The sequence below is a fragment of the Mirounga leonina genome, unplaced genomic scaffold (assembly GCF_011800145.1).
Source record: "Mirounga leonina isolate KUSES-001 unplaced genomic scaffold, KU_Mleo_1.0 Mir_173, whole genome shotgun sequence".
In the NCBI taxonomy this organism is placed as follows: domain Eukaryota; kingdom Metazoa; phylum Chordata; class Mammalia; order Carnivora; family Phocidae; genus Mirounga; species Mirounga leonina.
In genome coordinates this window covers 32,218,057-32,231,987 of record NW_023270447.1, presented here as the reverse complement: position 1 = coordinate 32,231,987, position 13,931 = coordinate 32,218,057, and the positions used below count along the sequence as shown (strand labels likewise).

Sequence of the window (13,931 nt, the reverse complement as noted above, 5' to 3'; positions counted from 1 at the left end):
TGGCTTCCCAGGGGAATTCTACCAAACATTTAAAGAAGAATTAATACCTATTCTTCTGAAACTGTTCCAAAAATTAGAAATGGAAGGAAAACTTCCGAACTCATTTTATGAGGCCACCATTATCTTGATCCCCAAACCAGACAAATACCCCATCAAAAAGGAGAATTACAGACCAATATCCCTGATGAACATGGATGCAAAAATCCTCACCAAAATACTAGCCAATAGGATCCAACAGTACATTAAAAGGATTATTCACCATGACCAAGTGGGTTTTATCCCTGGGCTGCAAGGTTGGTTCAACATCCACAAATCAATCAACATGGTACAATACATTAACAAAAGAAAGAACAAGAATCATATGATCCTCTCAATAGATGCAGAAAAAGCATTTGACAAAGTACAGCATCCTTTCTTGATCAAAACTCTTCAGAGTATAGGGATAGAGGGTACATACCTCAATATCATAAAAGCCATCTGTGAAAAACCTACAGCGAATATCATTCTCAATGGGGAAAAACTGAGAGCTTTCCCCCTAAGGTCAGGAATGCGGCAGGGATGTCCACTATCACCACTGCTATTCAACATAGTATTAGAAGTCCTAGCCACAGCAATCAGACCACAAAAAGAAATAAAAGGCATCCGAACTGGCAGAGAAGTCAAACTCTCACTCTTTGCAGATGATATGATACTTTGTGTGGAAAACCCAAAAGACTCCACCCCAAAACTGCTAGAACTCATACAGGAATTCAGTAAAGTGGCAGGATATAAAATCAATGCACAGAAGTCAGTGGCATTTCTATACACCAACAACAAGACAGAAGAAAGAGAAATTAAGGAGTCGATCCCATTTACAATTGCACCCAAAACCATAAGATACCTAGGCGTAAATCTAACCAAAGAGGCAAAGGATCTGTACTCAGAAAACTATAAAATACTCATGAAAGAAATTGAGGAAGACACAAAGAAATGGAAAAACGTTCCATGCTCATGGATTGGAAGAACAAATATTGTGAAGATGTCAATGCTACCTAGAGCAATCTACACATTCAATGCAATCCCCATCAAAATACCATCCACTTTTTTCAAAGAAATGGAACAAATCATCCTAAAATTTGTATGGAACCAGTAAAGACCCTGAATAGCCAGAGGAATGTTGAAAACCAAAGCTGGCAGCATCACAATTCCGGACTTCCAGCTCTATTCCAAAGCTGTTATCATCAAGACAGTATGGTACTGGCACAAAAACAAACACATAGATCAATGGAACAGAATAGAGAGCCCAGAAATGGCCCTCAACTCTATGGTCTACTAATCTTCAACAAAGCAGGAAAGAATGTCCAATGGAAAAAAGACAGTCTCTTCAACAAATGGTGTTGGGAAAACTGGACAGCCACATGCAGAAGAATGAAACTGGACCATTTCCTTACACCACACACAAAAACAGACTCCAAATGGTTGAAAGACCTCAATTTGAGACAGGAGTCCATCAAAATCCTAAAGGAGAACACAGGCAGCAAGCTCTTTGACCTCAGCTGCAGCAACTTCTTCCTAGAAAGATCGCCAAAGGCAAGGGAAGCAAGGGCAAAAATGAACTATTGGGACTTCATCAAGATAAAAAGCTTTTGCAAAGCAAAGGAAACAGTCAACAAAACCAAAAGACAACCGGCAGAATGGGAGAAGATATTTGCAAATGACATATCAGATAAAGGGCTAGTATCCAAAATCTATAAAGAACTTATTAAACTCAACACCAAAGAACAAAAAATCCAATCAAGAAATGGGCAGAAGACATGAACAGACATTTTTCCAAAGAAGACATCCAAATGAAAAAGTGCTCAATATCACTCAGCATCAGGGAAATCCAAATCAAGACCTCAATGAGATACCACCTCACACCAGTCAGAATGGCTAAAATTAACAAGTCAGGAAATGACAGCTGTTGGTGGGGATGCGGAGAAAGGGGAACCCTCCTACGCTGTTGGTGGGAATGCAAGCTGGTTCAGCCACTCTGGAAAACAGCATGGAGGTTCCTCAAAAAGTTGAAAATAGAGCTACCATATGATCCAGCAATTGCACTACTGGGTATTTACCCCAAAGATACAAAAGTAGGGATCCAAAAGGGTACGTGCACCCCAATGTTTATAGCAGCAATGTCCACAATAGCCAAACTGTGGAAAGAGCCAAGATGTCCATTGATAGATGAATGGATAAAGAAGATGTGTTATATATATACAATGGAATATTATGCAGCCATCAAAAGGAATGAGATCTTGCCATTTGCAACGACATGGATGGAACTGGAGGGTATTATGCTGAGCGAAATAAGTCAAACAGACAGACATGTATCATATGACCTCACTAATATGAGGAATTCTTAATCTCCGGAAACAAACTGAGGGTTGCTGGAGTGGGGGTTGGGGTGGGAGGGATGGGGTGACTGGGTGATAGACACTGGGGAGGGTATGTGCTTTGGTAAGTGCTGTGAATTGTGCAAGACTGTTGAATCTCATATCTGTACCTCTGAAACAAATAATGCAATATATGTTGAGGAAAAAAAAAAAAGAAGATAGCAGGAGGGGAAGAATGAAGGGGGGAAATTGGAGGGGTAGACGAACCATGAGAGAATGGACTCCGAAAAACAAACTGAGGGTTCTAGAGGGGAGGGGGGTGGGAGGATGGCTTAGCCTGGTGATGCGTATTGAGGAGGGCACGTTCTGCATGGAGCACTGGGTGTTATGCACGAACAATGAATCATGGAACACTACATCTAAAACTAATGATGTAATTTATGGGGATTAACAGAACAATAAAAAAATTAAAAATATATACTCTCCTGGTTCTAAACATTCACAATTTAATAATTAAAATTTTAATATTTTTATTGTTTCCATATATTTAAGGCTTACTGTGTAACAGAACCTATAGCTGGCTCTGATGTAGCTGGTATAAAGACCAAAGCAGAAAGGAAAGGAGATGAGTATATTATTAATGGTCAGAAGATGTGGATAACCAATGGAGGAAAAGCGAATTGGTATGTTGTTTAACACATCTCTGTGTATTGCTTATTAATTACTTCATATCAGAATCTTCCCTTTCTCCTTTATTATTAAATCACTACAGTTGAGGTAAGTTCTAGGGGCTCCTGGGTGGCTCAACTGCCTCCGGCTCAGGTTATGATCCCAGGGTCCTGGTATCGAGCCCCACGTCAGCCCCACGAGCCTGCTTCTCCCTCTCCCGCTCCCCCTGCTTGTGCACTCGCTCTCTCTCTCTGTCAAATAAATAAAATCTTAAAAAATAAAATAAGGTACATAAAAGATCATAAGTAGTTCAGTTATTTTTAAAAACTATTTTTAAGCCTTGAATTATTTCTTCAAACTAACTTTTCAGAAGTTTAACTTGTAAAAGAATGAAACAAAAACACCTGCTCTTGTTGAATGTGAATCCATCTACTTAGCTTACTATCTCCACTGTATGTACCCCATACTAGCATCTCCTGGAACTGTTCCCTGTAGACTGAGGAAAAAGGAAAACCATTGGTATAGTACACTTCTCTGATTCTGAACAACAGACAAAGACAGTCTTAAAACTCAGATTGTCTTTTAGAGAAGACAGAATATTACTTTAGTAAAATCTAAAAGTCCAAACGTATAGGTCCAAAAATAATGACATGAAGTTCAACAAAGGTTCATAAAATCACCTGCATAAATACAAAATGTTGAAGAACCTATACCATGATTTGTGGAAAAAAGATGAAAGTACAATGGATACTTGTAGATTCAGTAGGAATCAACAGTGTGATGTACTGTCTTTAAGAAGGAAATGTACATGGAGCACTGGGTGTTATACGCAAACAATGAATCATGGAACACTACATCAAAAACTGATGTAATGTATGGTGATTAACATAACATAATAAAAAAAAGAATTAACATTCTACTAAATAAAAAAGGTAATTTCTTGCTGAAATGATAGAAGTATAATACAAATGAGGGGAAAAGTGGTAATGGTTCTGTATGATACATTTTAAGACCTGCATTGACAAAATGGAATAAATTCAGAAGCAAGTAAGTATCCTTCATTAAGAAGAGTCTAGAGAACATGTCCTGTGAAGAGTAAAGGAATTAAGTTTGTTTTTTTTGGAAGAGTTTGACAGTTTTGAAATAATGTCACACAGAACCAAGAGCAGGCTTGTATATCTGCTTCAGGAAGCCAGTTTAGAATTAATGGGTCAAAGTTAGAAAAATGTAGACTATAGCTCAACATAAGAACAAGCTTTCCAAGAACAGTTCTGTCCAATGTGTGTTGAGTTGTCATGGAAAATATTGTATTTACCCATCACTGCAAGTATACAGATAGAGACTCCTAGGACAAGGATTCTCTGGTGATTGGAATAATGAACTAAATGGGTTGCAAAAATTCTGATTCAATATATATGTGTGCTCTGCAGGGCAGTTTTCTGGCAGGTAAAGCATTATTCCTGGGAATGAGCCTACGAGGAAATTATTTGTTTATTTTAAACATACTTTTCAACCCCTTTATGACTGTCCGGTATTAAGGAGGGCTAGATCATTATCTTTAAGTAAGTCGTTATAGTATCAGAAAGTAATAGAAAAATGAAGAAACTATTAAAATTTAACAAGTTGAGAGAAATCTAACAGTGCAATTAGAAGCTTTCATAATTTTAAGAATTCATTAAGTATAACTCCCATGTAGTAAGACAAAATAGGTAATATATGAAACTAGAAAACAATTTTTACTATTTTTTACTATTATCAAGTAAAATGTAGAGTGGATGATAATTTATTAGTGTTAAGCATAGAAAATTGTTGTTTAAGGAATTTTTTAAAAATTCTCATATCAGGCTATTTAGAACATGGGTTACATTTAGATGTTTTTGCATACCTCCGGTTTCATTTTAAAATCTTCCTGAGAAAAATTCTGGAGCGAAAACCTAGCAAACATTCATAATAATTCAACAATAACAAAAAACACTGATTTTGCTGCAAAAAGAGGACAGTAGGCAGAATATAGGGGTCTTTATCTCACTTATTATTCCTTTCACAGGCAGCCCTATTTGTTGTCCTTTTCCAGAAAGCTTGTCCGTTAAAGAATCAAACTGTTTTGGGAAAGAAAAAATGCCATTTCCAGTATGGCACATACTTTTCTTCTTATATTGTATAATTTGATACAAGGAATTTTTACTTAAAACTCAGACTACTAAAAAAAAGTTAAATACCATATTAGTTAAGAAGTGGACCTGGGTTAAAATACTAGCTCTGCCACATCATAACTATGTGACTTGGGCAAGCTTTTGAGCCTTCTGATTCTTCATTTCCTCATCTGTAAAACAGAATAATAATTGGGGTTGTTAGGAGGATTAAATGAGATAGCCATCACCATGTGTTAACTGTTGATGTCATTATCTCTGTCATCATCTCTATATCATATCTATATATATATTAGGTATTTCTTATTGGCTCGTTCTGATCCGGATCCAAAGGCTCCTGCTAATAAAGCCTTTACTGGATTTATTGTGGAAGCAGATACCCCAGGAGTGCAGATTGGAAGAAAGGTAAAATATATATTCATCAGTGATTAAGGCCTCAAATACTATTTTAACTGTAAATTTCAAAATTATTATTTCACTTTCCTTTATTGAAAACATTTTCTTTGTAGTAAGTTGCAATAAAAATAAAGCTTTTTTTCCCCTTTTTTTTCCTTCTAAGTTTTTATTTTAATTCCAGTTAACATACAGTGTTGTATTAGTTTCAGGTGTACAATATAGTGATTCAACACTTCCATACATCACCCTGTGCTCATCAAGACAGGTGTGCTCCTTAATCCCCATCACCTATTTAACGCATCCCTAAAAATAAAGCTATGTTTTGATGTTATCAGGTGAAATAGTCTATATATTATAGCTGAAGGTTTTATGTTGAGAATAATCCTTTTGATTCATTATTTGAAAAATTGGTTGTTCATAGTGCCAGTCTATTAGAGAATGCTAATAAATAGCTGTGAGGGATAATGAAGCAGAAATGAAGCTGTCATTTATGTGGCCTGCCCAATAATAGAGTTTTAGATATTTCAGAAGACTTTTCCACTCTTTTTCCTTCCTCACAGCAGCCTTTTAGGTAGGATAACTGGCATTATGCCCATTGTATTGATTAAAACAATACCCCAGATCATATAACAACACTAAGAGAAAAATATGTGCCTGAGGAAAGTATGAGAATGGTAAAGAGCCTTGAATGTGGGAAGGCGAGAAATTTTACTTAAAGAAGGAAAGGTAATGTAACGTATTTGAGAATGGTTGTAATTTGAATGCGTGGAGATGACTTAGCACTAGCATTTAAAGTAGACTAGAGTTTTAAGATTTAGCAAATCAAAGAAGGAAGAAATGAAGTCATTAAAGTCATTTTAGTGAGAGCTAAGGAAATAGGATTACGATTATAATTTTGGACTAGGAAGAGGAGACTCAGTTTTACAACTGTAAAACTCTTCTTTGAAAAATGAGTTTGTAAAAAAGAAAAACTAATAATGACCAAATGATGTCTATATTGAAGGAAAAGGAGAAATTATGGAAGTTTATTAATAGTTACCAAAGGTTACATAATCCTGTTTTATTAAAAGCCATCAGAATCTCTCTCTTGTACTCAAGCCTCTTGAAAATGGAAGCATTTACTAGAGTATGGAAGAGGGGTAACTTCTCTTTGAGGTCACAGAATATTAAAGGTGGAAGATGTATTATTTCAGTCTGTTTACTCAATGTTACATACTTAGAGGCAGAGTTGAGATCACTACTAAAGTATCCTAGGAACTTGCCCAATGTGGCTTCTAATCCTATTTTTCTATATTTTCTTTTAAGAGTAGATATTAAAGGTAGACTATACTTCACCAGTGAAATTATAGTGAGGTTGTTGTATATAACAAAATATAAGTTGTAAGAATGGATGTGCTTCTTCCAAGCAAATGGTTTGTTTTTATTTATGTTCTATTTGGGTCTCCTTTTTAGGGATGGTTGCTAGAAACTTAAGGCCAAATTTATGGCCATTTCTAGAAAGTGTAAAGGACCTAACAGTTTATACTGCTTTTAGTAGTAACACGCTTTTGATTTTATCATGCTATTTCTAGTCTCTTTTTTTCCCAATTTTCTCACTTAAAAAATATCTCTAATTCAATAAATATTTATTATTGAGTTCATCCTACATACTAGGCACTATTCTGATATTGGGGATACCATATGGATCAATACAAACAAAAATCCCTGCCCTTGGGGAACTTACATTCTAGTGACAGAGACAGATAATTATATTGTATATATTTAAACCTCTATAAATCTTTTTTTGAAATATATGGGCATTTTATAGATTTGTGAAATTTGATGTTTTTAAAATGTTTTGTGTTTTAGAAGTCATCTGGCTTGAGAGGAAGTAAAGGAAGCATTTTGGTTTTAAATGTTTTAGTGTTTGGGGACGCCTGGGTGGCTCAGTCAGTTGAACATCAGACTCTTGGTTTCAGCTTGAGTCATGATCTCAGGGTCCTGGGATTGAGGCCCACCAGCTCCACACTCAGCGGGGAGTCTGCTCCCTCGCTCTTTCTCCCTCTCCCTCGCCCCCCCCCCCTCGGCTCGCAGGAGTGCAGGCTCGCTCTCTCTCTTTAAAATAAATCTTTAAAAAAAAATGTTGTAGTGTTGGTGGAGTGAGTCTGGAAAATAGGCTAGAGTAAACCGTTTTTTATAAACAGTGTTTTCTCATTATATTGAGTGAGGGTCTAAGGCACTAGAGCTCACTGACTTATAAAGGCAAAAAAAAAAAAGATGTTGCTTCTTTCTTGGTAAAACTATATATTATTGTTACCATTTCTTCAGTCCTAGAGGCAGACTATGACTATTAATTAAGGCAAGCAAGTTAGAGAGTTTGTTTACAGCTCTGTGCTCCCATTTCCTCTGCTTCTCACGCTGTTGATTAAAAACAAGATTAAAATTTTTTTCCTTAAGGAGAAGAGTCACCATATCTGCAACTTCCTCCCAAATAATTCAGCAAATAATGCTAATAGTTAACACACACAAAGGACAGAAATAAAGCCAATGTGACAAAATAATTGGTGAATTGAAGTAAAGGGTACGTAGGTATTTGTTGTATTACTCTGATAGCTCCTCTGTTCATTTGAAAAATTTCAAAATGAAAAGTTGAATGTAGCTACTTTGGCAGTTTCTTATAAAATTAAATATGCACTTACCACATACCCAGCACTCCTAGATATTTATCCAAGAGAAATGAAAACAAAGGTCTCTACACAAGTGTTTATAGCAACTTTATATAACTGCTAAAAACTGGAGTGACGGGAATGTCTGTCAGTGGTGAATAGGTAATGGGTATATGGTGCATCCCTATAGTGGAATACTACTCAGCAGTAAAAGAAAGAAATTACTGAGCAGTAGCAATATAGGTAGATCTCAAAAGCACTCTGCTAAGTGAAAAGTTAGACACAGAAGGCACGTATTACTTGTTATTCTCATTCTACTTAACATGACATTCTGGAAAAGGAAAAATTAATGGACTGAAGTCAGATCAGTGGTTGCTTCAGGTTGGGAGTAAAGTAAGGGAGTTGACTTAAAAGGGGCACAAGTGAGTTATTGGGGGTGCAGAAATATTCTGTATCTTGATTGTGGTAGTGGTTCCACACATATATTTGTCAAAACTGTTAGAGATTTATATGTAAAGAGGGTGAATTTTTCTGTATGTAAATTCCACTTCAGTAAACCTAATTTTAAGAAAGAGTTGGTACATTATTTTGCTAGCTCCATTAAGCTAAATTAAACATCCTAAATCAAAGTATGTTTGCTAAATGCTTTTCCTGACATTCATGGTAAAAAAGATAGTCTTCACACATATGAAATTTGTCTTTGTAGTGTAATATGTGCATATAGACCTTTAGACTATTGTTGGTTTCAAAGTTTGTGAAACATTGTTTTAGACTAGGGGTTGACAAACTTGTTTTGTAAAGATCCAGTTTATAACTATTTTAAATTTTGAGGGCACAAGATTTCTGTCCCTAACTGCTCAGTTCTGCTATTGTAGCAAGAAAGTAGCCATAGATGATATATAAACAAATAGGTATTGACTGTAGTCCAATAAAACTTTCTTTACAAAACAGGTATTAGAAGCCATCGTTTGTCGACCCGTTTTAGATAATTGCAGAAAATCCTAAAACAGAGGTTAAAGCAAAATTCATGTTAGCTCAGAAAGTGTTCCTTAATATGTATTGTTTTCCTTATTAGGAATTAAATATGGGTCAGCGATGTTCAGATACAAGAGGAATTGTCTTTGAGGATGTGAGAGTGCCTAAAGAAAATGTTTTAATTGGTGAGGGAGCTGGTTTCAAAATTGCAATGGGAGCTTTTGATAAAACCAGACCTCCAGTAAGTAATATCAATGACTTGACAATCTTTAGAGGATCTTTTATTTATTACGTTGAGTAGTTTTATTTTAACATGGTATATTTTGTATGTATTTCTATTTTTTCTTTTTTTGGGGTGTGTATTTCCTTTTTAATACCTACTTTTATTAAGGATGGAGAGATACTGTCATTTTTCTTTATTTTTTTAGAATTCTTCAACTGTCTTGCTGCCTGTTACAGAAATTGTTTTAGCAAATATAAAATTACTGTAGTCACTGCTAGGTTGTTAGAGGCAGTCCTTACTTGATCATTCCTGCTGATATGTGCTCATTTCCTCTTCCCTTAGTCATTAGGAATATTTCCCCGAAGAAGCTTTCCCTTGTTAAACAGAAGGAATGACTTTCTAGGCTATGATCCTCTGCCTCACAAATGCCTTTAATTCATAAAAAATATAAATTGAAATGCTTGTTCTCCCCCACCCCTTCTTTTGTGGCCTGAAGGTATAGGTCATCTGTTTATATAATCCTTAACTTAGAATTTTAGGCAAACAGTCATTGAACTGTGTTTTAAAGACAACATTAACTTATGCTTTGTAAAATGTTAAAATACTAGGTAGCAGCTGGTGCTGTGGGGCTAGCACAAAGAGCTTTGGATGAAGCTACCAAGTATGCCCTGGAGAGGAAAACTTTTGGAAAGCCGCTTGTAGAGGTAATTTTAATACTGTACTTGCTGTGCTCAAATCATACTCAGATTAAAATCCAGAGTCTTTACAGTGGACTTCTGTCAGCCACACTGGCCTTTTGCTGTTGTCTTCACCTTTACTCCCCACCCGCCAAATAATCCACTTCCTCATTCATTTCACTAACGAACCTACCTTCGTCACCCAATGTAAAATAACACCTCCAACACTCTATATACTAATCCCACTTGGGTTTTTTTTTTTCCATAGTTCTTAACACCACTCAACATTATATCATGTTTGTGTTTGTTTATTGTAAGTCTCTCCTTACTCTCCCATCTGAATGTAAGTGCCATACAGGCTATGAATTTCTGTTTTGGTAACCCTTATACTCCTAGCACTTAGAATACGTTTCCATTATGAACTTGTTTCATCCATTCAACAGATAGTAACTGAACACCTACTATATTAAAATACTAATAATCGGATATGTTCTCTGTTCCAAGCACTGTCCTAGGGGTTTTACATGTATTAACTCATTTAATCTTCACATTACTGTGGAGTGGGGACTCTTAGTCCCATTTATTGCATGTAAAACATTAGGTCCGCCTAATATATGATGAAACCAAGACTTGAACTCAGGTAGTCACTTAAAGAGTCTGTCCTTTTGCATACTTCATGTTCTATTTCCAGGAATAGAAAAGAAGTTCGGTGTAGGCTCTGTACTCAGGAACCTTTAACTTTGCTATGGAGATAGGATACATATCTTAAGACAAAGATACGTATCTTAAGACAAATATTAAGAAATAATATAGAGCCATATAAGATTAAGTCCCTAAGTGAGAGCTTATAGACCTGGTTAGAGAAACCAAAAGGAGAAACTGTCATGGGTGGGCTAGAGACATTACAGGGATTGTGAACTATGTTTAGAACAGGATTTCTCAAAACATGGGCTGAAAAGAAACTGAATGAGACTCACTGGGATTTTTTTATCACAATCTCATGGGAGAAGCATGGACATCTTATACCAGGTTGCCAAAGCTGTGGTGGTACGAGGGCTTCTATTTATTGCCAGTGGGAATATAATTCACTATAACTTTTATGAACCACATTTTGGCAATATATCAAAAGTGGTTTTTCTACAACTGTATTTCACATGTGTCTTTCAGGTTTACTCCCATATGTGCAATATGACATATCTATAGCTTATTCATTTCAGCATTGTGTAGAAACAGCCAAATACAGAAACAACCAATATGTTGATCATCCATACAGTGGAATATTTTGCAGCTATAAAAAAGTATAAAGAAGTTCTTTATATATTACCATAGAAAGCCCTCACATTTATTGATAAGCAAAGCAAAATGAAGAACCATCAACATGGTAGGCCAGCATATTTGTAAAAAAGGAAGAGACTATAGATGTATTTGCTTATGTATGTTTATAATATCTCTGAGAAGATGAAAAACAGTTAACTTGGTTACCTCCAGGAAGGGGAATTAAATGGGGTTGGGGACAGCAGGGATGATAGGAGGAAAGTTTGAACTTCAAACTGGTGGATGAATTATCTATTCAAAAAATAGAGTGAAATAAAAAAAAAAAGAAAAAAAATAGAGTGAAAACTAAAACAAAACAATTTGAAAGAATCATTGGCTTAGAAGAATGGGCACAATCAGGCAGGTAGAAATAAGGGAGGAGGGCTCCTGGGTGGCTCAGTCGTTGAGCGTCTGCCTTCAGCTCAGGTCATGATCCCAGGGTCCTGGGATCGAGCCCCACATCGGGCTCCCTGCTCTGTGGGAAGCCTGCTTCTCCCTCCCCCACTCCCCCTGCTTGTGTTCCCTCTCTCTCTGTGTCTTTCTCTGTCAAATAAATAAAATCTTAAAAAAAAAAAGAAATAAGGGAGGATATTACTCTCCTTGTTCCACATAGAAATTATTTATATTGGGTAATAATTGTCTCCTCTTAAGACATAATTATTATGCTACTCTCAAGCAACTTGTCACGTTCTAAAGTATTGTGCGTTTTTTTTTAAATACAGTAAATATATGAAATTGAACAGCTCAGTTTTTTGTTTTATGTGACCTTTGGTGCATATTAGTCTGTATACAGTCATAACTTGTGTGGTTTTTATTACCTTTTAGTCTTCAAAACACATTTTGATGTTGTCTATGATAGAAAGCATCTTTTTAATAATTTTAATATTCTTGTTTCTAAATGCCTATAGGCCTTCTTTTAATGTGTATGATTTTAAAGCATATGTTCCATTCCATCTTCATTGTAGAATAATTTATGTGATACAGTATAAGTAAAATTAAATAATAAAATTGCTTGGGGGTGGAGCAAGATGGTGGAGGAGTAGGAGACCTGGATTTTGTCTGGTCTCAGGAATTCAGCTGGATAGGGATCAAACCATTCTGAACACCTACGAACTCAACAGGAGATTAAAGAAAAGAATAGAAACAACTCTGAATAGAAAAGCAACCACTTTCTGGAAAGTAGAACGTACAGAGAAGTGAATCCAAGGTGATATTCCTACACTGTTGATGGGAATGCAAGCTGGTGCAGCCACTCTGGAAAACAGTATGGAGTTTCCTTAAAAATTTGACAATAGAGCTACCATACGATCCAGCAATTGCACTACTGGGTATTTACCCCAAAGATACAAATGTAGGGATCCGAAGGGGTACGTGCACCCCAATGTTTATAGCAGCAATGTCCACAATAGCCAAACTGTGGAAAGAGCCAAGATGTCCATCGACAGATGAATGGTTAAAGAAGATGTGGTATATGGGCGCCTGGGTGGCTCAGTTGGTTAAGTGACTGCCTTCAGCTCAGGTCATGATCCCACAGTCCTGGGATCAAGTCCCGCATCGGGCTCCCTGCTCTGCGAGGAGCTGCTTCTCCCTCTCCCACTCCCCCTGCTTGTGTTCCCTCTCTTGCTGTGTCTCTCTCTGTCAAATAAATAAATAAAATCTTTAAAAAAAAAAAAAAAGAAGAAGAAGATGTGGTATATTATATACAATGGAATATTATGCAGCAAAAGGAATGAGATCTTGCCATTTGCAACGATGTGGATGGAACTGGAGGGTGTTACGCTGAGTGAAATAAGTCGATCAGAGAAAGACATGTATCATATGACCTCACTGATAGGAGGAATTCTTAATCTCTGGAAACAAACTGAGGGTTGCTGGAGTGGGGGGTGGGGTGGGAGGGATGGGGTGGCTGGGTGATAGACACTGAGGAGGGTATGTGCTATGGTGAGCACTGTGAATTGTGCAAGACTGTTGAATCTCAGATCTGCACCTCTGAAACAAATAATGCAATATATGTTAAGAAAAAAAAAAAGAAGAAGATAGCAGGAGGGGAAGAATGAAGGGGGGGAAATCGGAGGGGGAGACGAACCATGAGAGACGATGGACTCTGAAAAAGAAACAGGGTTCTAGAGGGGAGGGGGGTGGGAGGATGGGTTAGCCTGGTGATGGGTATTAAAGAGGGCATGTTCTGCGTGGAGCATTGGGTGTTATGCACAAACAATGAATCATGGAACACTACATCAAAAACTAATGATGGTGATTAACATAACAATAAAAATTTTTTAAAACCTCCATAATCCCATTGTCCAGAGATAATTACAGTGACCATTTTGCTCCATATCCTTTTTTTTTATGCATATATTTTTCCAAAGCTGTAACCATACTATGTATTTGAAATTTTCACTTACCCATACATGGTGAACATATTTCTATCATATAACATTTTGGCCGTACAACTGATAGAAGACTTACTGTCTTTTATTGAAAGTGTTTGGTTTATGTCTCCTCTTTGATTATGAACTTCTAGAGGGAGG

General features: G+C 36.5%; 1 protein-coding gene across 1 annotated transcript in view; it reads left to right on the top strand.

Moving 5' to 3' along the window:
* Nucleotides 1–13,931, top strand: part of ACADM (acyl-CoA dehydrogenase medium chain) — a 30,206-nt gene that overhangs the window by 13,691 nt on the left and 2,584 nt on the right. The window contains exons 7-10 of the mRNA XM_035018249.1: nt 2,904–3,034; nt 5,467–5,575; nt 9,287–9,427; nt 10,018–10,113. Coding sequence (XP_034874140.1) covers nt 2,904–3,034; nt 5,467–5,575; nt 9,287–9,427; nt 10,018–10,113 — 477 coding nt within the window. The remainder of the gene's footprint in view (nt 1–2,903; nt 3,035–5,466; nt 5,576–9,286; nt 9,428–10,017; nt 10,114–13,931) is intronic.